Source organism: Aplysia californica, unplaced genomic scaffold, assembly GCF_000002075.1.
Source record: "Aplysia californica isolate F4 #8 unplaced genomic scaffold, AplCal3.0 scaffold00245, whole genome shotgun sequence".
NCBI lineage: Eukaryota > Metazoa > Mollusca > Gastropoda > Aplysiida > Aplysiidae > Aplysia > Aplysia californica.
The window spans coordinates 808,777-831,279 of record NW_004797515.1 but is presented as its reverse complement, the minus strand read 5'-3'; the positions used below and the strand labels follow the sequence as shown (position 1 = coordinate 831,279).

Genomic DNA, 22,503 nt, shown 5'->3' with positions numbered 1-22,503 from the left:
GAAGGAGAAGGAGAAGGAGAAGGAGAAGAAGAAGAAGAAGAAGAAGAAGAAGAAACACGGTCATAACATCAATATAAAAAACAATAATACTAACAATAAAATTGATTTGAGTAAAATAATGAAATGATATTAAAATAATAAATGGAACAATATTGTTATAAATCAAAATTTCTAAAAGGACACTGTATGGGATCAGATACCTTGTATGAATACGTTAAATTAGGTAATTCAATCCATACAATTTGAGGTTACATGTTCAGATCACCATTCATTTTTTCCCGAGCCTCAAGTAATGACTCCAAAAGATGTGTGGACAAAAGATTAGGGCTATGGTAAGCCGGGGTGACTAAGGCACTATTTAAAGTTTCTAGGATTCATTATTTAAAAAGTCATGAGTTTAAGTTAATATTTTTGGGCTCCAATTAGGGGAATGGTTGAATAGTATTGATCTAGTCCCTTTTGGGTAAAATATGTCAAATTCTTTAAAATTTTGAGCAAAAAATGGGGGGCTTAGTCACCCTGGCCTGAAGTGACTCAGGCGTCCTCATAAAGTTCTGTTTTGACATAGTTAACTCCACATGAGAAGGACTTAAAGCATACTACTAATAGAAGAGAGTAATGTTGACTATTGGATATTAGTTCAGAAATATTGTTTATTGATTTTCAACCAAAAGAGCAGCCAGGTGGCCAAATCGCATTTCAAGATTCGAGACTGCCTACGAAACAGAAATGTCGGTACCAATACCAGTATTATTTGCTTCCTCTCTCTGAGAACTCTAAACAGAATGTTTGTCACAAGCTTTTGAGAGTTCATCATCTGAAGTCCTGGTGTATAGTCAAGCTCAGGTTTCGGGTTGCAGCTGTATGTTGTCCGTGGTATGTTGACTATTCAAGAAGTAATAGGTCGGGGGAAAATGAAAATTTTACTTTATACAATATTCTCTGAAATTTGTCAAGTCATAGGTTTCATTTTTTAAAAATTTGTCTGTAATGGTTACTGATGGTTGAAAAAGTACCAGTACCGTAACCAAGTAGGCCTACGTCGCAGTTTTTAAGCTCAATCTGTGGATTTTTAGCACAGAGGAACAAGACGTAAAAAGTATATATATTTATTCGAAACAGAAGTAATAAATAAGGTAAAACCACCTCAAACCAAACTTCACAAATAGATCAATGATTTACTCTCTAGTTTGAAACTCCTGTGGCTCACATAATTTGCACATCATAGAACAAAACAGAAAAAAGACAAAACAACTATGACCTACCCTCGTCGACACCTCCCAAAACAAAATAACTCATTTAAAACTTTTTCAGGTTGGTGGTGTCAGCAGAGACGGTGAAGCCACCTGCACATCACCGAGATGGTATCTTTTCTCTGGGAGACAAAAACAACGACTCCATCCTGTCATTGCCAGAGTGCACTCAAGTCTGGAGTACTTTTGACGTGGACTGTGAGTCTTTCAGGCCTGTTACATGGGATAAGTCGGTTTCATCGGTCACGTTTATGGCAGGATTTTATTAGATTTTACTTTATAATTTATATTTAATATTTTTTAAGAAGTGAAAACAAGAGACCAAACCCCACAAAATTGTCGTCTTTTTTAAATTTTCACATACAGTTGATAGGTTTTTTCCTTGGTTGCTGATTTTTTTAAAAAAATGTTTTGGGTTGTGTGGTTGGTTGTTGTTTTTTTTTGGGGGGGGGGGGGTGCAAAAGTGATGAAAACAAGATTACCGTCAGCAAGATGTTCCAATGTGTTATGCCCAGAAGGCATTTTGTTTTCGGAGAAAGAGTAGAGAAAACCTTTTTCAATATATAACAATTTCTTATCCTTTTCAACATTTAGAATTTAAACTTCAACAAAATATTTCTCGAGCACAAACACCAGACACCACAGTTTTGAGACGAGAAGTTTGTCATCAACAATACAACAAAAAGTGTGGTTAGAAACTGGAACACAGCTAGAGATGGACCCCAAGACTGAAAAATAGTTGTTAGTCTTTGATGGACCTACGCATATAGACGTCATACGGGAGGGGGGTGGTCAAGAAGTCTTTGGTGTAAATAGGAAGGAAAAAAGATAGCTTTGTAACTTATCACACATACTTTTATTTCTCTACATAGTCACCGTCCAGAGTAACACATTTCTGTCACCTCTCTTTGACCTTCAAAAATCCTTGAGAGATAAATAAACCAGAATGGGGCTCTAACCAGTCTTCAACGGCTTCAATGGCGTCCTAGTTGTCAAGGAAACGACGTCCTTTGAGAAATGTTTTTTTAGATTAGGAAACAGGTGGCCAGTCATGATGATACCTCCACAATCCCAAAAATACGACAGCATTACCTTTCCACTTGACGGTGTTGTTTTTACCTTCTTTGATGGGGGAGAAGAAGGGTTTTTCCATAGCATGGAGGATATTTTTTTGTTTAGGATCAAAATGATACATCCATGTTTCATCCATAGTCACCATTGTTTTTAAGAAATTTGCGTCATTTGAGTCATTGGACTAAATTCGAAGGAGAGTTTTGCAGGACTCAACCCTCTGCTTATTTTCTTATTTTGCACACTTGTCAAAAGGCAGGGTACCCACCGCGCAGACACTTTATTCATGTTAAGATGGTAATGGAGAATCGTTTTTATTAACCCTATACTTATTCTTGTTTCACTTGAGAGCTGTTTAACTATAAGGATACGTCGGTCTTGTAGAACCAGTTTCTTCACTATGGACACATTCCCCTCAGTTACCACAAGGGATGGGCGCCCTTCACGATCTGGCGAGATTTTATTATTCTAGCATGGTTCCTTCATACCCAGACCAAAACCTTATTGAGCCTCCCTCGTACATCATTGATAAAAAGCGTGTCCAACTCTAAAAAGCACCACGCTTTTCTTTTCAAGATAACTTCTGACAGCTCCCATCAATTTGCATCAAACTGTTATCAGTAATCTTTTATCAATTAACAAAGAGTACGTTAATGGTTCTGGCACCATGTTTTCTCTTTGTTTCTGTTATATAATAATTTATAGAGTAAAAGAAAGCAATGAATTTCAGTGTATCAAAGCTAAAAATAATCCATGTTCTCACACTTTGTAATTTTGTAGGCATAAAGGGAAGTTGATGATTTTCTCTTTCTATATCACCTTCCTTCTTGCGTGCATTTTTAAAAACGTACAGTTGTCCCGTGATCAAAAGGGAGCTTTTGTGTTTTAGAACCTAACAAAAATATTATAATGAAATAGGCTCAAGAATTGTGTAGTAAATACATGTATTTTCAACTGTATAATATGGTTGTGTAGCAACATGAAGACGTGCCTTTCTCATCAAATCATACCTTTGAAGAAAATATAGCTTAAAAAGACAAATCACTGGAATGAAAAGTTGCCCCCCCCCCCCCAAAAAAAAAAAAAACTTTGTCACTGAATCACATGTGTCATGGGGTTAAATAGCTGTGTTTTTGCTACCTCACTGAGCGAAATCGAGTATCTTTGCTTTGAACCAAATTGTGTTTTTGACAAAGGTGTATCTAAGTTTTCACACCATAGTTTGTAAAATTTACACGTCACAATAGTGCACCAATCCTTTCACAAAACTATGTGTCTGTACTTCAGGGTGTCTGTTTCATGCCAAATTCATAAAATTAAACCTGGCTTTCACGATGTCTGATTCATGAATATATTTCCACACTACCCCGATGTAGGGCGACTTGGTACAGGGGGTGGTGTGACTTTGTACAGTGTCCGAAGTCTCTCGACTACTAATGTATGAGTAGTTGGAATAAGAGTTTATGAGGGGGCTCTCGTGGCCTAGAGGATAAGTTGTTTGCCTGTCATTCAAAGATCTCCTGTTCGAATCCTGGTAGCGACCAAAACAATGTTTTATCTAAAATTTTCTCCTATCACTTTCTTTCCTGCTCTCTAGCAATATTCTGTCGTCTGCTTTCGTCTCCACTTTCTGCCCCCCCCGCTCCCTCACCTCCTTTGGTCACTCCTCTGGGCTCCTGACTCTTTCTGTAGCCTTTCTACTGTTACTCCTTGGCCCCTTCTTACTGCTTTTTTCTGTCACACTCCTAATCTTCTGGTAGGAAAGATCTGCACCTAGCCTTTTCGGGCAAGGGTGAAAAATCTCGGAGGTCCCAAGGGCAAGTTGCGCACGTTAAAGATCCCTTGGTGGTCTAAAATCGATAAAAGTAGGCTTCGGTTGCCACCCGGGCAAAATTCAAAACTTCCTACCAACCGAAAATGTTTAAGGTGTCCCTCGCGCTCACATGACCTTACGCAGTTGCAAGCGCCGTAAAACACTTACAAAAAAAGAGTTTCTGAAAAAAATTAAATGTTTAAAACGTATACTTGTGTTGTTGTATTTCCAAGACTCAACCATGTCAAAGAAATATATCAGAGAGCCCTAAAAAGTAAAGAGCCTTTTAGTTAACGAAAAGATGAAACTCGCTATTCAAACACTAAGACTTGTTAAAGACTCGAATCTAATGCCTTAGATAAAATGATATTCTGACGGTAAAACGTGAAAATGTACAGTGCCGATATCATAAGTAGTGATGCCCAAATGGCTATATTAAATACGTTGACCTATCTTGTTTAAAATCGCGAACTCTTTCTTCAGCCTTTGTATGACACGTTTGTTACCTGTTACCCAATTGCTGACCGTCCCACGATTACACGACGTTGACATGAGTTCTTTTTAATGTATTTTTATGCCCATCCGACACAATAATTTACACCATTTGGGGCGCAGGCTTCCGACCCTGCCTGTCAAGGCCAACCCGGATTTGAGGGAAACAGCATCCCAGCAGAAAGACCGAGATACTCGAAAAAGGTTTTCTCTCCCCGCTTCGAACTCGGGTCTCCTGCAGTCAACAACGAAGCGCCTAACCGCCACACCACAGATTCCGGTGACATGGGTTCGATTCCTACCGAGTAGGCTATCTCTGTGTGGCCATTGGGACGCTGTAACAACAGCGTCAAAGCAGCCCACCTGAAACAATCACAGTCAGCCTATCGTCTTAAACTTATTTAGATCAGCTCACCTGTGTGTATTTTATAATACTATTAATACGTATGTTGGGAGAAACTTTCTCTTTATGTTTGGTGTTTACCTTATAGATGTTTTTTTCTGGCCCATAAACATTGGCATGAACGTGATAGTTATACTTTTGACAAAATAATTGTGCTACGACAATAAGGTGGAACCAGGCGTTCATCCATTTTTGAGCATATGGCGTTATTGGTAGATTTATAACTTTTTAAAAATTCAATAAAAATTACTGAACGGGTGAAAAATATCGGTTCCTTTGGTTTCATTATTTTGATAAGAACCACGCACGATGCAAAACAAATAACAATTATAAGAAATTAATCTAAGAACTGCAGAAACCCAAAAGCTCTATCTACCATACCAAAATTTTCAAATTATTATTTTCGTTTGAAGCACAAAACTATAGTATGTAAATGAAAGTACTACTGACCTATAATAAATAATCTTCAATTACTATTCGTGTGCATCTGGCTGTGTTTGTAAGTGCATGCGTGTGTATGTATGTGTGTGTAAGTTTGTGTGTGTGTGTTTGTGTGTGTGTGTGTGTGTGTGTGCGCGCGCGTGTGCGTGTGTGTGTGTGTGTGTGTGTGTGTGTGTGTGTGTGTGTGTGTGTGTGTGTGATAATGTGTACGCGTGCGTGTATGTATTTATCATGCAACAACTAACATCTCTTCATGGAAATCAATCTCATTTTATCTATCTTCTTTGGTCTGATCTTTTCTGATCTGATCTGATCTGATCTTACAAAACCTTTTCTCAACAGCGGATGACATGATCAGCAAAATTGAGTTTCTGTTCAGATGGAGGTTCTCAAATCTCAACGACGCCAAGCATGCTCCACTGTTCTTCCGTCTCATCGATGTCGATTTCGACGGCTCTATCAGCAAATCCGAGATAGAGAAACTCTGCAAATTCTTCGACGATGACGGTAGTTAACTGTTGCAATGTCTTTGCTTAAGAAGAATTTTGTTTTGTTTTTGTTAATTTATCCGATGGGGCGGGGTGAGGATCAAGGGGTAGGGGTGGGGGGGGGTGGGGGGGTGGGGGGTGGGGGTAGTGGTATTGATTGTTAAATGTAATGTCACCTGTAAATTGATGACGTTGATCATCAATTTACAGGTGACATTCTCCCAATACTCGATCCCAATATCCCAGCACGCCTTGGATTAACAGCATAAGCGGTTCTCGCTCCCAAGTCACAGACTTTTCATATTGTTCGTTCTTTCCCTCTGCCCGTTAACTAATCGAAAAAATAAATGTAATTCTAGACATTTTACGACCCAATCGACTGTTTAGATCATTTTGAAATCAGTTTTCGAGCCTGCCTGCAAGGGCCAACCCGAGCTAGAGGGATACAACGTACAAGCAGAAAGACGAACGCACTCGATAAGAATTCAGACTTTCCCCTTACAATGGCGAACTGCCTAACCGCTGCATCATATATATATACGTTAGTCTGCTGATGGATAGTCTAGTCTTGCAAGAAAACAAAAGGAAAAATTTAAACTGAAAGCACACCCAATTAACTTGAATAGAAGGCAAGGTAATTGCGATTGAAGTAGGAGAGGTCGCCTAGTTTCAGTGGTGAAATTAGTAAGAAAATGGCCGAAGTTTGGTAACTCCTATAGCTAAAGAGTCCTTGACCACTGAAAATTGACCTATTTTGTGCCTTTAAGCAATGTTTTTCAATTAAAATTACCACGGAAATCTCATTTTATATGGACATAAAATGGGATGAGTCAAAAAATTAAATTCGATAAAAATTTTCCAAACAGGTGGGAAAATACCAGTTTTTCAATTTTATTTTTATTTTGTTGAACGCATGATTTCACCACGCTGTCTCACATGTTTCCTTTTTAACAATATGACCTTTTTGTAGTTCAAAAAGACAAGAACAGCAAAAACAACCCCCTCCCCCCCCCCCAAAAAAAAAACCCCCAACAGATGAATACAATTATTTTCTTTTGGTGTTGCGACAGAATGATGACCTCCACATTTTACTGCGAATTAACTAAAGTTGTTACGCAGAGTATTGCTTTGTGTGAGGTCTCTGGGGATAGGTCAAAATTGATACTGACCTTTCGGTGACATACAAACTGGTCAACTCGTCACATTTGTGTATCCCGGCGGCAGTGGTGTAGGCTACTTGTCGGGGTCTTGCCTATTGTATGCAAAACAGAGAGTTTGATTCTTGGCTATATCATCGAACATATCGCGTTCTCTTTCTCTTAAGATGCTGTGTCTTACTAAGCCCAAGCAGGCCCTAATAGCCAGGGTCAATCAGCCCTCCTCATACATGACCATCATTGACTCAGTTAAAATAGTGAACGTTCACAGTCAACGCTGTATCAGTGTTGACTTATCTATGCTGAGAGATGTTCTGACTTATCTGATGCACCTTTTATTTAAACATTACAAATTTGGCAAAAGACTAGCGGTAGCGATATTTGTTGTTTCTTGTTTGTTTTTATTTGTGTTTGTTTTTGTATTTTTGGGGATTTTTTTTCTACGGCTCCTGCGAGCTTTCTTCAGAGTCCATCAGTCAGTAGAGGGCCCATCGGCTAAAAAAATAAATGAGAAAGCCATCAATATTTAGCTCCAGCCTTAAAAGTAACCTTCGTACAGGGTGATCCCCAAAAAAACTTTACAACTTTTTTCTGAATATCTCGACCAAAATTTGTTCTAGAATGCTGTGATTTGGAACAGACACAATTCATTCAAAACGAATTTGTTTGATATTACATCCGCGAAGAATAAACATTTTTTGAAAATAAAAAAGGGCTAAAACTACTAAAAGAAAGAAGGACCCCAAACGCAAAGTTCACCAATGTTTAAAAATCTTGTAAAGGAAGCCGTGAAAAGATTAGTTGATCTTTTTCTTTATTTTCTCTTTGACATTAATTTTCCATCTCTGTGACATTTAAACAATATTTAATTTCTTTTACAGAGTTTTAAAAACCCAATGACTTCATTCTAAAATCCCTAGAAGCACTGCTCCACATTCCCTCCTTTGGACTCAACACATTTTTAACGCGTCGTTCGAAATGTTCAGTGGCGCCCTAACACAGGGACCTGCTAAACCATGAGTTTTTAAAGCCACACACAACTAAGAAGTGGCTTCTGGGAACAATAAATTGAGGTGCCCAATAGACAATATTTTTGGAGTTGACATATCATATCCCGAAGGGTGAAAATGGGCTTTGCACTAAACCAAATGTTATCGAGGAAATGATCCCTCTTTACAAGGCACTCGAGGAATGATGAACACATCGCCATGCTCTGATCCATGTCATCTCGGCCTAGCGAAGATGAACATGGTATAGTCGTAGGTTAGGATCTGCCATGAGAATGCAGAATGTTGATGTGTAGGAAAGTCCTAGCTGCAGACTGTCTACGCACAGACGTCTCATGGGACTCGGCTACTGAAATCTGCATTCTGGTGACGTTTAAAGAGCTGCGCATGGTGCGTGTTCGACCTGAAGTGGTCATTTTTTAAAGAACATTTTAGTTCTGATTCGCTATGGATCCAAACTGATGGAACTTCTCTTCTCATGACGCCAAAAGATTTGAGTGCACCTAAACATTCTCTCCATGCCGTACGCAGAACTTACGAAATGTCAGGGATGGTGAGTTTGTGGAGAGGTAATGCTGCTCTTTACTAAACGTAGCCATGATCTCAGCAGGCAAACAAAATTTGGGGAAAATAATATGTGCAGACTTCTGTTGACTTGTTACTACTGTTAGACTGCTGTAGCGTGCAGTATGGCGCGATTGTTGCAACTTTTAGTGGTAGGCCTAAAGCGAACTTGTGCGTCATGCTATGAAAATGGCGACAAGGTTGAAAATGGGTTGTTTTTTTAATGCGCTATAAAGAGCAAAACCATTAAATGAACCTATCTGAAATACATAGCAGACAAATTCCTTTTGGCTTCCATACGTTATGTTCAAATCTGAAACGCAAAACTTCAATATGGAGGAAGATATTTACAAAACAAGTTGTAAAGTCTTTTTTGGATCACCCTGTACGTCTTGTATTTCAAGGCCTCACTTTCTGGAATTTAATTTTTGGTAATTTAAGTCAGATCAAACAGAAAGACAGTTTAAGTTTAAATCAATTCTTCTGTTTTTAGATTAAAGGTAATATAACCTATCTAATTTTTTGTCACAACACATTGTACTGTATACGAGCTTATAGACAGTGTTCTCTAATCGGAGTTAAGCGTTTTATCAAAGTCACATTCTTCTTCTTCTTCTTCTTCTTCTTCTTCTTCTTCTTCTTCTTCTTCTTCTTCTTCTTTTTCTTCTTCTTCTTTTACATCTTCTTCTTCTTAGTAGTAGTAGTAGTAGTAGTAGTAGTAGTAGTAGTAGTAGTAGTAGTAGTAGTAGTAGTAGTAGTAGTACTAGTAGTAGTAGTAGTAGCAGCCGTCGTCGTCGTCGTAGTAGTAGTACATGTAGTAGTAAAATAGTATTATTAAAATATCATTATTTTTATTATTGTTCTTGTTATTATTACAGTTGTTATTATTATTCTTGTTGTTGTTGTTGTTATCATTGTTGTTTTTGTTGTTGTTATTTTTATTATTATTACAATTATTATTATTATTATTATCATTATTATTATAAACTAACGTTTTAAAATCATCTTTTTTATTTTTTGCTTCTGTTTTTGTTTTTGCAGAAGACGGAAGGATCAGTATGTTCGAGTACGACCTCACTTGGGAGGGACTATTCAACTTCATCAGAACAGACAGTGACTTATTATAAACCTGGTCTTCCCGATATCAGAGAAAGAAAGTCCCTGGCCAGTCGGCAGATCTTGGGTGTCTGATCACCTCCTTAAAAAGAGTGAAATTTACTTGAAATAAAGTACGGTTTGTCTTCATTCCTGCGGTTTTAGACCATTTCTTTGATGGTGTGGACCCAAAAGTGTTCATCTGTCTTTCGTAACGCCTTGGTTACAGGGTAGGCACAGAGCTTCAAAACGAGATGTTTCTTCAAAATTAAGTGTAATTAGACAGCGTGAGAACAACAGCGTGTTCCCACGAAGCCTTAACATGTTTAGTCCTTTTGTGCCCTCAAGTTACCATAATAACAAACCCTGCCTGAAACAGTATACAATTTTCTAATTCTAGCAATTTACCCACCTCTATTTTTTTCTTTCGATTTGACAGCATTTAGAATTTTTTCAAAAACGGAATCATTTGATTTGTTTTCCTTTATAACAAAACTCATTTTAAAAGGAAAATGTACCCTCAAATGTGAATTTCGTGTAAAATGCCTTTCCAAAGAGCACATCGTCGGGCCAAGCTGAGGCTCGAACCCCCGAATCGGCAACCTTACGATTACGAGTCTGGAAGCCTAACCACTAGGTTACCGACGCCTCCTGTCTTCTTTGTACGACAAGGAGGCAAGGGGCCTCACAGAAAGAAGGCGCGGGAGACAGATATAGAGGCCCTTTTTTAACTGCGAGAGATTCTTCCCAACCCGGACAACAAAGATGACAGACCTGGCGTTACGGTGCAAAGAGGAGAAATAGGTACACCTGGACGAGCTGAACGTGCATCACAACGACAACATCAGACTGCACACCAGTTGAAAGGAAAGCGCCATGAGCCTCTTGTCAAACAAAGTGAGGCGGTATGGAGGGCAACGTGTTTCCCAGATGAAGTTAGCTGCAGAAAGTTTTTTCGCAATTAGCTTCAGAAAATGAAAGAGAGTGGCTGGACATGGTCTTAGGGAAGAGAGAATACCATGAAAAAGCTCTACAACAGACTTTTGAGAAAGCAGGTCTCTGGATCAGGCTAAAGAGAAATAGCAACAGCTGGAGTGAGTCCTGGTGGTTGAGAGCAAAGAAAGTTCAACTGACATTGACATCGTAGCGGGGGCTCTGTGTGCAATTTCACATGTTGAGAGGAAGAGCCCAAAACAGCGACGCTGTCCCTCCTGGGGATCTCCATGTCAGAGTTTGGCTGGTGCAGCTTTCGACCGTCAGCAGAACAGGTAGGCCCTAGCTGTTTGCAACTATCTGAATATTAACAGACGAGCAACAACAACATGCATGCTATAAAATATGCAAATTCACGTTTTTAATTTATGTATGATGGTTCAAAATGTGCCTCAACATTACCTTTGGCTTACTTCTTATGTTAACTTGAACTACACAGTTTGTCCTGCAGTAATTTGAAAGCACTTTCTTCAAAATTCAGAGCTCATCATTAGAGACATCGAAGTGTTAGTTAACAAGACCCAACCGAATTATGGTGCGTGTTAGTGTTGGAGAGAAATGTTAAAATAATAGAAGGAGAGGTATTAAAATTTGACATCCCTCCAGCCCTGCCACCCCCCCCCCCTCTCTCTCTCTCTCTCTCTCTCTCTCTCTCTCTCTCTCTCTCTCTCTCTCCCCCTCTCTCTCTCTCTCTCTCCCTCTCTCTCTCTCTCTCTCTCTCTCTCTCTCTCTCTCTCTCATTCTCTCTAAGTATTATGTGTATGTATGTATGTGTGTGTGTGTGTGTGTGTGTGTGTGTGAGTGTGAGTGAGTGTATCTCCGTGTGTGAGTAGCTCTTTCCCTAATTGATTGTACTCATTTCCTTTAACTTGTCAAGGTCGGGAGCAAACATTAATCAAGAGTTTCTAAGGTCCACCTGTCGTTGAATGCTCACCCCAGTTTGCGACTTTGAACGTGTTCTAGTTACATGTAGTACTAAAGGTTAAGAATAGTGTGGACCAAAGGAATACATAATCCTAGAAGCAACATACATATTATGATGATTTTTACATGAAACTAGATCTAGCTGGAACCAAGGCAGCAATGAACATTCTCGATTGACAGTCCCACTCCTGATGGAAGTTCTGCCCCTGCCACCGCTGTAGAGACATCTGAAAATTTCCATTCTCCAATAGTTTCAATAAAGCACAGGTACTTGATGAAATAATAGTATTCCTTCGCGGGAATTGAACTAGCGTCTTCTGGGAACAGAACAAAAAGCTTAATTAATCATTACATCTCATGCACTAGTGATGGGGCCCAAAATCAGATTTGGAGTTCACACCGTCGATATTGTCATATGTGTTACAAGTCATCTACCTCCGCAGACGGAAGTGGAATGTATTTTTTTTACTGTTAGAGGTGCAACTGTGCCTTTCTAGAGGTAGAACAGGCTGCTTTTGGGCGCGACTTCAATCTGAAATGAAATGTTCTTAGGAGGAGAAAAGATTTTGTTAATTGTTGATAATACCTCCAACTGAAGATACTGTGGCACTTGGAAGAGTCACCCCTGTTGCTTTGTTTCTTTGAATAAGGTATAACTGTATGTACACTGTTCGAAGATTAAACTTTAATGTAAATTCTTTACCAATTTTCTGATGTTTTCTTCTTTAAATAAGAGGCACTGTCTCATCTTTTTCACACATCATTCTTATAGCTGTTTTTTTTTGCGTTTTGTTTTTTCCAACAGCTTGTTCAATAGGATATATCGGTGGATTAAAAAAAATATGAACATGTATTTAATTGACCAGTCTTTGCTTTGAAAAAGCTTATAACGTGAAAACGGTAAGAAATGGGTTTGCATTACAACTTTTTTGACCATGCACTCTACCACTGTTCATTTCGGGGCGTACCAACTCAGCCTGGGCAAAATGATGGCATGGGGAGGGGGGGGGGTCGTGCAAACTATTTGGCTAAAGCGAGACTGGTGTTTTGTCTTTCGTGTTGTCGCAATGCCACAGCCCATGGCCTTTATGCCTGTGTGGTGTCTGTGAAAAATTCGTGGCGCAACTTATTATCAATGACTTGTACCAGTTTGTCTTGAAAGATAAATGTTTCTTCTGAAGAAACATTTTAACTGTATTCTAGAAAATTCCTTAATAACGACTTATTATAAATCCCAGTGGGTGGTTTGTAAAGAGTTTTACACATTTACATCTGTAACGTGTCGCCAAGAGGGACTTTGGACAAATTAGTTCTGAGGCGACACAATATCGTTTATAAAAGTCCGTTATTGCTTTTGTTTCGTTTTATGTTGTTGTGTGTGTGTGTGTGTGTGTGTGTGTGTGTGTGTGTGTGTGTGTGTGTGTGGTAGCCTATCCGTTCGAAATGTTCGGAGCCCCGAAGAGTGTGCTCTTCGCCAAGGCCACGGCCTCCTTTGGGTAGCGGGTGAGGCAGTCCAAACCTCCCTGAATCCTCCCCGAAGAGATGCCACCGCCGGGCCTCCGTGGCGGGGCATCTCTGCAGCCAGTGCTCCAAATCTTGGGGCTCCTCGCTGCACAATGGACATATTGGGTCTGATGTTTTGTCTATTCTATTTTTGTAGGCCCGAAGCCCAGAGAAATGACCGGTCCTGATTTTTGCCAGTAATGACTGGTCACTGCGGGACATAATAAGAGCCTCTCGTTTTAAGGAAAATGCCCTGTATACTTCCTTCGTCCGTGTGTGGCATATAGGGGGATCTTTTGTAATTAGTTTTATCTGGGCGCACGCACTGTCATAAGTAATTTGGCGGCCTGGACCCGGCAGCGCTGTTGCCAGTTTGGCATTACTGTCAGCGAGATCGTTGCCGAGGATATCGCGGTGACCAGGGATCCACTGAATCGTGGGTTGAGGTATTGCATTATTTATGCGTAGTCGCAATTGGTCGAAGGATGGTGGTGTTCCCACTAGTGCCATGCATAGTGATTGACTGTCGGTGAAGATAGCTACCGAGTTGGATGCATCGGACTCTTTGTCAATCCAGTCAATGGCCATTTCCAAGGCTCTCCTTTCTTCCTCGAAAGAGCACGTAAATATGGCGCCTTTCTCCCTCAATGTCTCGACAACGGTAGGGTTGGACGGGTTCCCCGTTGTGATGACGACTCCAGCGCCGCCGTCCGTTGTTCCTGCCCTAGCCGAGCCGTCAGTGTAGATATTGTACTGTGCGCCAAGCTCTCGTGCTCGACGAACAGCAGCGCTTTGAATCTTCCCATTGGAGTCACTCCTTCCGCTTATGCCGTACAGGTGGGGAAAAGTGATGTCGGGGTTGATTCCACGTTCCCAGGGCCTGGTTTCGAAGTAAGTGATGGGCCTCCTCTCGCAGTCGAACAGATGTGGGCTCTTTTTACTGACGTCTTCGGCCCTTTTTCGGAAATCCCTGCGTCCTTTTAGGCGTCTGTGCACTTGTTCTGTTGCCGCAATTCGTCGAGGGTGGTCGTTGTTCAGTCGGAGGGCCTTCTCTCTTGATCGGAGACAGTTAGCATTTATGGTGGACTGAATGCTTGGGACCCCCTTTTCAGCTCGAAGTGCCTCGATCGGTGAGGACTGGGCTTGGGTGGTAATCAGTCGCAGACATCTGTTTTGAATCACCTCCAGATTATTTATCAGAGTTTTGCTCAGCCACGGTTGCCAGCTGCTGCTCGCAAAGTTGAGAACACTTTGTATATGAGTGAGGTAGACCTTGCGTAGGTCGTCTTTCCTCCATCCCCATTTTGAGTGCGCTACAGCGCCGAGCATCCTCATCTTCTGTGTGGCCTTAGCTATTACTGTCTCAACCTGTTTCTTGAACGTGAGCCTGCGGTCGAGTGTGACTCCCAGGAGTCTTGCGTAGGGCTCATACCTAATTGACAAATTATTTATCGTGATGCACGGCTTCCATTCCGAGTCAGATGTTGCGAGCGTGAAGAATGTTGTCTCGCTCTTTGAGCCGTTTAGCGTGAGTTTCCATCGCCTGCTCCAGTCAGCAACGATGTCCACCGCTCTTTGTGCCAGACTTTCGGCGTCTCGTGTCGTGCGTGATGAAGCGAGGATAGAGACGTCGTCAGCGTAGAGTGAAATTGTGAGATCGTCCGGAAGTAGTTTCGCCAGTTCGTCGATATAAAAAAGGAAGAGGATGGGTGCCAGGACCGAACCTTGTGGGAGACCTTGGTTCATTTTCCTGCTATTACTCAGTATTCCATTGAATCGGACTCTGGCTTGACGATTTTGAAGGAAGTCATTCAGACATAAAACGTATGTATCTGGGATACCTCTGTCCAGGAGGGTGAGGAGTAGGCGTTCTCGCCAGACCGTGTCGTATGCCTTTGAAAAATCGAGGAGGACGAGTAGCGATTTCTCCTTCTTTTGGAAGCCATCGGAAATCTTCTGCGTAATTCTCAGAATTTGGTCTTCCACACATCTCCCCTTCCTGAAACCAGCCTGCAGTTCGGAGAACCAGCCGTTCCGCTCGGCCATGTCGTACAGTCGTTCAGATACCATTCTCTCCATAACTTTGATGACACAGGATGTGAGGCTTATCGGTCTAAACGACGTTAGTTCCGATGCTGGTTTGGCGGTCTTGAGGAGGGGGACAATGATGGCGTCTTTCCAGACTTGTGGGACATCAGCTGAGCGAAATGACATGTTGAAGATGGAGAGCAGTTTCTTCAGCGCCTTGGGACCCAGGTTTTTGAGGAAGGACGGGGGGATGTTGTCTGGTCCGGGTGATCCGCGGGACTTCATCTTTGCAATGGCATTCCTCAGTTCCCCGATAGTGAAATCGGGCTGGTCTGTCCGTGGGTTGTTCCGTAAGTATTTCAGTCGCTGTTTGAGTTGCCAGTTTTCGACTCTGTCTTCTTTCGACATGTTTAGACTGCAGACGTTCGCGTAGTGGTCTGCGAATATGTCCGCCTTATGCTTGCTTGATGTCACCAATCGCCCATTGTGTGACATTGCTTCATTTGGCGAGTTTGTCTCAGGGGTACCGTTGAGGCTTTTTATGATTTTCCACATCTTGGTGTCGTCCTGTGAGTTGGTGGTTTTCTCGAGCAGTTTTCGCCAGGCGTCGGTCTTAGCATCGTTGATCGTCTCCTGGGCCACGTGGCACGCCTCTAGCCATTCTTTGCGGCGGGTTCGCACCTCTTTCCGGAGTCTATTTCGCCTCCGGATTGCTCTTCGAACTGTGGGGGTTTCCCATGTCTTTGTGTGCCTGCCTGGTTTCACAGTGCCGACAATACGGGTACCGGCGTCCATCAGGGCAGTGTGGAATTCAGACACTATGTTGCGGATGTGGTTGTTCGACGGCATTCTAGTCACAGTGTCACGTTCAATGGCGTCGGTGAAAGCTTTCCAGTCGACACCGAACGATTTCCAGGTGACTTGACCCTTGAATACTGATCCATGGCTGACCTCAGTGTTAAGGGTCACGGAAATCGGCGCATGGTCAGAGCTGCCAATTCCGTCTACTGGGCACCAGGTGTGCTTCCCGCTCCATGTTGACCCACATATAGAGACATCAGGGGTACTTTTTTCTCCGGTTGATGGTAGGGAAGAGGGAGAGGGATTGGGGTTGGGATGGTCGTCATGTCTCGACTTGGTGTTGATACGAGTGTGTCTTCCGTCGTTCATTACCGTTATGTTGTTGTTTGGTTTTTTTAAATCGCGGCGCTATGCTTATAGAACTCATCTATTGAGAACATTTAGGGCAAAAGAGCGTTAACTATAAATTAATTTAATGAAACAAATTAATGTTGCCACTAAAATGTGTCGTTGGTGGGCTGTGATGTAGATATGCATATTATGGTTAATGTGTTTGAGAAGCAGGAAGTGCAGAGAACAATCCCATTTTCTGCACAGCGGAGATTTGTAGTATTTGGTTGTTTTTTAATTTATGAAGAAAAAATTCTAAATCTAACCTCAATAATTCTTAAAAAATAAGCTTCAGTTCAAGCAAATTGATACAAACTGGATGTGCAAAATACGTGTGACGCTGAATCACCCGTTGAAGAGATATTTGAAGATTTTAGACCGCACTATAGTAGTGAAGTTTTTATGAGAGCGCAGTTATGGAATACGCGTCGAAGAGTTCCCTCAATATTATGCTTTTTTAGTAGTATTGGATTTTAGTAAAATTATGAAATATCAGAGGCTATTTTAAGGATTTTTTTGAAGACTGGCCTCGGTGTGGACAATGGGCGAAGTTGAGGCTTCCCTTTGTGTGAAGGATATCATGTTTCATTTTGTTACGAGAGTGGGCGATCTGGGAGGAAATTGCGATACTCCAGTGAGTATTGTGTCAAAACAGCGCTATTGTCGCCGTGAACACTATAAACGCCCCTGACACATTCGTTAGAAAGTTCAGTTCTGAGTTTGAGGATTGTCAAAACCTTCTTTAAAATAATGAGTCCCCACTTGGGGCAACTATAACTGTTTTTTAAAGAGTTGTTGTAGTTATCGTTGGTGCTCCATCAGTGTGACTGATCATGTAAGGAATCATCAGATTAGCTATAAGGTGTATAGGCAATCTGTCGTGATTATGTTGATGCTGTCCCGACTACTCCTGAAGTTGAGGAAACAGTAGTGATGATCACTCTTGATTACAACAAGAGGTTTGAACTAGAACATGGACGTGTATGGCTTAAGTTTTTAACAAGGTAGAAGTAGATGCTTCTGCATTAGACCTCTTTGTGTGTAAGTTTTGAAAAGCTTTAATAGATCAATTATACGTGACAAAAAAGGTAACTATGATAAAATAATATTATCTTTTATATAAGTTAAATAAGAAAATATAGAACGAGACACATCTGTCAAACTGGAAACCGTAGATACAAAAAAATGCAGGACATAACTTTTGAGCACAGGCCAAGTAAAGTACCGTAGGAGATTAAAATGCATTATTATGACAAAATGGTAGGTGTAAGTGTAAAAAATAGTTTGTGCAAATAGTGGACTAGTGTCGTGAAATCCATTTTATATCCAAAGAGTGAAAAAATTAAAAAGATCTGATCATTTGAATCATCGTGCCCATACTGTTAAAGACAAAATATAGATATATTGTTGCAGCTCAAAATGGTTGGTTACAACACGTTTTGAGACCGAATATTTTTAACCTGTAATCTACGAGGCGATTTGAGATATTGCATTACAATGAGAAATACTAATAAACAACAGAATGGTATAATCAGTAGTACAAGTCAAAGCAATGAACATTATATAAAATATGTGCGCACTGGAAGTTAGGGCGAGCCTAATATAATCAGATATTATGACAACTGTAATTTAACTCTAAGAAGTCGTTACGTCCACTTACTAGACGCTTTTTGTTGCATTTTCTTGTTTTCCTCATTCAAAGTAAATGTCTGTTTGCTGGTACTATAACTGTATCTTCATAGTATAAAATCTTCATTCCTTTCCAAATTTTGGTTATAAATACACATTTCTTGTTTAAAACTTAACTTTTATGATGGAAAAATAAATGATCTACCCTTTTACATATTTTTAACTAAACTTGCCTCCACAAAATAGGGAGCAGGCTCACGACTTGTAAGGGTTAAACTACAAAATGAATGTTACAAACAAAAACGTCTCTTTATGTGCTCTGTGTGGATTGGAAAGGGCACCTCTGCTTCTGTATAAGCAACAAAGTTAGACGATCTCGTAGTTGAAACTTCTTGGCATAGGATCAGGATTCGAGCCCAGGTAAGAAAAGCCAAGATTTCCCGAGAACCTCGGGGCTGGATTAGGATGCGGTGCGTACCGTGCTACTCCGTGATGCCCCTCACCTCTCTGCTGCTGTCGTTGTGGTTGTGTTGGTGGCTGAAGACGTCGCATTGGCAGGTCAAGATGATGCTGCTCTTGGTCGTGATGGCTGTCGTGTCGACGGCGTAGTGAGTTGTACCCGGGCTGTTCCCCTAGTCTCTGCTGTTGCAGAACGTTCCGGAATCTTCGTTCAAATGCGTTTTCTAACGCAAAAGCTTGAGGGTTCCCCATCCTGTCGAAAACGTCCCGCCCTCGGCCCCTACCACCTCTGTGATCATTGTGATTATGCCAGACCTCGTTAGTGTGGTAGGAGGGCGGGAAAGACGGGGGTCTGTCGTTCGTGCCTGTATTGGCGTTGTCGGGAATAGGAAGCCCAACGTTGTGTCTTGGCGTCACACGATCGTCTATATGTGGTACTGAGTTCATCGTTGGACCCGCATGGTTGCTGTAGAAAATAAACACAGTTTATAAACGTGTGTAAATGGTACTGGACACCGCTTTCTGGTAAGCAGCTGTGCACCTTCCATTGTCGAGGATAAAAAGTGATACCTCTAGCTAGTGTGTCATAGGAAGAATATACAGACGGATTCATAAAGAATAAACCGATTTTATGACGCAATGTGTGCATGCGTATTTATATATATGCACGTGTGCGTGTGTGTATGTGTGTGTGTGTGTGTGTGTGTGTGTGTGTGTGTGTGTGTGTGTGTGTGTGTGTGTGAGACGAGACGGTGGAATCACGCCCTCATCAATTTTTGGGTATTCGGAGTTGTTTATATCCTCTTAAAGCCTGCTCATTTGCCTTGCATAAAAAAAAATATACCTAATCTTTCTATTAAAGAATATAAGATATTTACAATTGGAATAGGTGGGATTCGTCTCGTCCCAGAGGTAAATTAAGCGAGAAAATAGCCGACAAAGAGTGGTAACGTCCAAAGTTGTGGTGTCCTTGGAAACTGAAAACTTACGAGATTTTGATCAAGGTCAGTGTTCAAGACCATGCTGACAGAGACACTCCTTAACGCCTGTGGTACAAAGAAAACCAGAAGAGGGCAGGCAAAGCAGACAGCTCGGTGGAATAACACAGTAAAGGAGGCCATCAAAGAAAAGAAAGAGTTGTACAAGGCGTAGGTAAAATCAAAGCTAGATGGGGACTATGTGAAATACAGACCTGCAAGACGTCGTAGCAAGAGGATAGTCAGAAGTTCCAAGGAACAGTCACGGAAGGAATATGGCAAAAGTTCCAAAGCAATGAGACTACGAGACGAAACATACAGCCCAACAACAGTACTCAATGACAAAAATGGAAACCCACTCAGTGAGGAAGACAGCATAAAAAACAGATGGCTTTTGTATTTCAGGGAACTCCTTAACCCAAGCAGCCAAGAAAACACACCGAGCCAATTTCAACCACGATATCGAGAAGAAGAAGAACCAAACATCTTATGATCAAAGGTATAGCAGGCACTGAAGAATAGCCCAAGGGACAAAGCAGAAGGCATTGATGTCATTACAACTGAAGCCATCCTGGCATGTGAAGAAACAGCAATCATTTGGCTGACCACAATATTCCAAAAAGCAAGGAGGGAGAGGAAAGAGCACAGCCCGCACCCAAAACTGACTCACTTTCGGGTTCGACGTGTCATCCGGAGTGAGACAAGGGTATGTGTTATCACCGCTACTATTCATAATATACATGGACAAAATTACAAAAGAAACAAACCCCAATCAGATAGACCTGAATGAGATGCTGTTTACGGTCGATCAAAGCTTGGCATTTGAGAAAAAAGAGCAACTTCAAGAGCACACAGACAGGCCAAATGCACAATGTGAGAGGCTCAACATGAAGATCAGTAATAGCAAAACGGAGACGATGAAAATCAGCAGAACACCTGGCAACCTTAACATCACCATCGTCGGAAATCCGTTGAAACAAGTCAGGGAGCTCAAGTATCTTGGTAACATCTTTTCGAAAGACGGGCGTCTCAACAGAGGAATTGAGACGAGAGTATAAAAGTCTAACACTAACAGCGTCAGCTGCAAGCTTGCCCCCACTCCTCAAACATTCTAACATCTTCAGTGAGACCAAAGCCACGCTCGTTACTCTACCTTCATTCCCTTCTTGACCTGCCGGTTCCAGACATGGACCCTGACCAAAAGTGTGGAACGTAAGATAACCACCTGCGAGATGAGATGTCTAAGGAGAGCCATCAACAAAACCAGACGGGTCATGATCAGAAACAACGAGATCGGAGAAATAATGCGAACGACACCTGTCCTCCACTACATTCGAAGGCAAACAATTAGGGTGTTTTAGACATCTCCCACGTATGACACCTCGCCAGCTTGCCAGTAAAGCCTACTGCAGAAAGGTATATCAGGGTACAAGGCAAGAGGAAGACCAAGAAAGACCTGGATCCAGGGTGTGAAGGATACCCTATGAACATACAATATCCCACCCAGGCAGGATATCAAACTTGCTAGAGACAGGGACCTCTTTCTCCCCTCGACACCCAAAAGGTACAAGAGGACGGATAAAGTAAAGTAAAATTTTCTATAGTAAAATCCTCACAAAAGTGTGTTTTAGGTGGACATAAAAGGTGCTTAAGCTAAGGAAATAACTAATCTTTGGCGGCCAATTTCTCACTAATTTTACCTCAGAAAACAGATGCCCCCCCCCCCCCCCCATTAAAAAAAACAACAACAAAAACGATAACGGCATAACATTACATGACGAGGATTCAATGTTTTCACCCGAGAAAACACCAGGTGTCATGTTGTGAACAACATTCGTCACAGGGGATGTACGATTGAAAAAAACCCTGTTTTTAGCCAACCTAGAGGCTGTGTTCATCTACCAAGAATTGGTTAACCGAATTATGCATACTATATTGAGTTTTTGGTTTCAGTGCAATATCTTGGGTCGCAAAGAGGTTATAAATAGAACTAGAACCAGTCTTGGCTAAAACTGTCAGCTGTGATGTCACAAGTGACAAGCTTGATGGGCACAATATGGTTATACTGAGTAGAACTGCAGAAATAACTATGGTGCATTCTTGTATCGTTCTTGGAAGTACAAACTGGCGTGAAAAAGAGGGGGGGGGGGTGAAAGTAGTTAGTACGAGTTAACATATTATTTATAATAGCTTTCTCTATTTCGAATGTCCGCACGAAAATAACAATTCTAGTTCATTTATTAAGTTGACAATGCGTACGTAACCTTGCACGGCACTCCAGAGGAACAGTGAACCAAACCATTTTTGTTTTAATTCTTGATCTCGTAATAAAGTTTATTTGTGCCCAATATTAAACACCACTCTTTGGGTGCACGCACAGCGTCAGTGCAACGGATGATTTACAGAGTCAACGCCTACAAATTGTTCTTTTTGAGACAATAATATATTAAATATTAAATAATTAACAAAGTTTTTAGCCTTTCACATAACCCTAACATCACCTACATAGTACGTAATATGCATGCATTGTATTATATCAGTGGTATTAGTGCTTGCAGTATCGCCTAGAGGATCCACAGCGTAAAGTGCAAGATTTCTTTGACATCAAGTTGTCAAGCTGACAAACACCACAATCACGCATAGTTTACTCATCATACGTACACCCTGGCAGGCATGTTCTGAGATCATGCGTTCACAGAGATTTGAGATCATAATATGAAGACATAGCATATTAAAGTCCCATCGAAGACAGCTAACTCAATTAACAAATATAGGAATCATAAAATATCTTCAGCAATATGATGTTATACCATCATTAAAAAATTGGTCTGGTACAGATACATCCTCAAAGATAAGGGAACAAGACGTCAAAATATGATGAGAACAATCATACAATATACTGCATCAGTAGGAGGAGAGTTCAGGTAACATAACGTAAAAGCAATTCATTCTGTTAGTATGAAAATGTCCATTTTCTAAAAACTAACTCAGTCACTCACTTGTCACTATCAACCC

General features: G+C 41.1%; 2 protein-coding genes across 2 annotated transcripts in view; one reads left to right on the top strand and one right to left on the bottom strand.

Moving 5' to 3' along the window:
- Window positions 1-9,936, top strand: part of LOC106012025 — a 14,121-nt gene extending 4,185 nt beyond the window's left edge. Inside the window, exons 2-4 of the mRNA XM_013083620.2 lie at window positions 1,315-1,451; window positions 5,816-5,980; window positions 9,731-9,936. Coding sequence (XP_012939074.1) covers window positions 1,315-1,451; window positions 5,816-5,980; window positions 9,731-9,816 — 388 coding nt within the window. The 3' untranslated portion in view covers window positions 9,817-9,936. The remainder of the gene's footprint in view (window positions 1-1,314; window positions 1,452-5,815; window positions 5,981-9,730) is intronic.
- Window positions 9,937-17,467: 7,531 nt separating this feature from the next.
- The window catches only part of LOC101855956, a gene marked incomplete in the record, with an annotated part of 111,217 nt that continues 106,181 nt past the window's right edge, over window positions 17,468-22,503 (bottom strand). Inside the window, 1 exon segment of the mRNA XM_035970277.1 lies at window positions 17,468-18,977. Within this exon segment, the coding sequence (XP_035826170.1) occupies window positions 18,419-18,977 (559 nt within the window).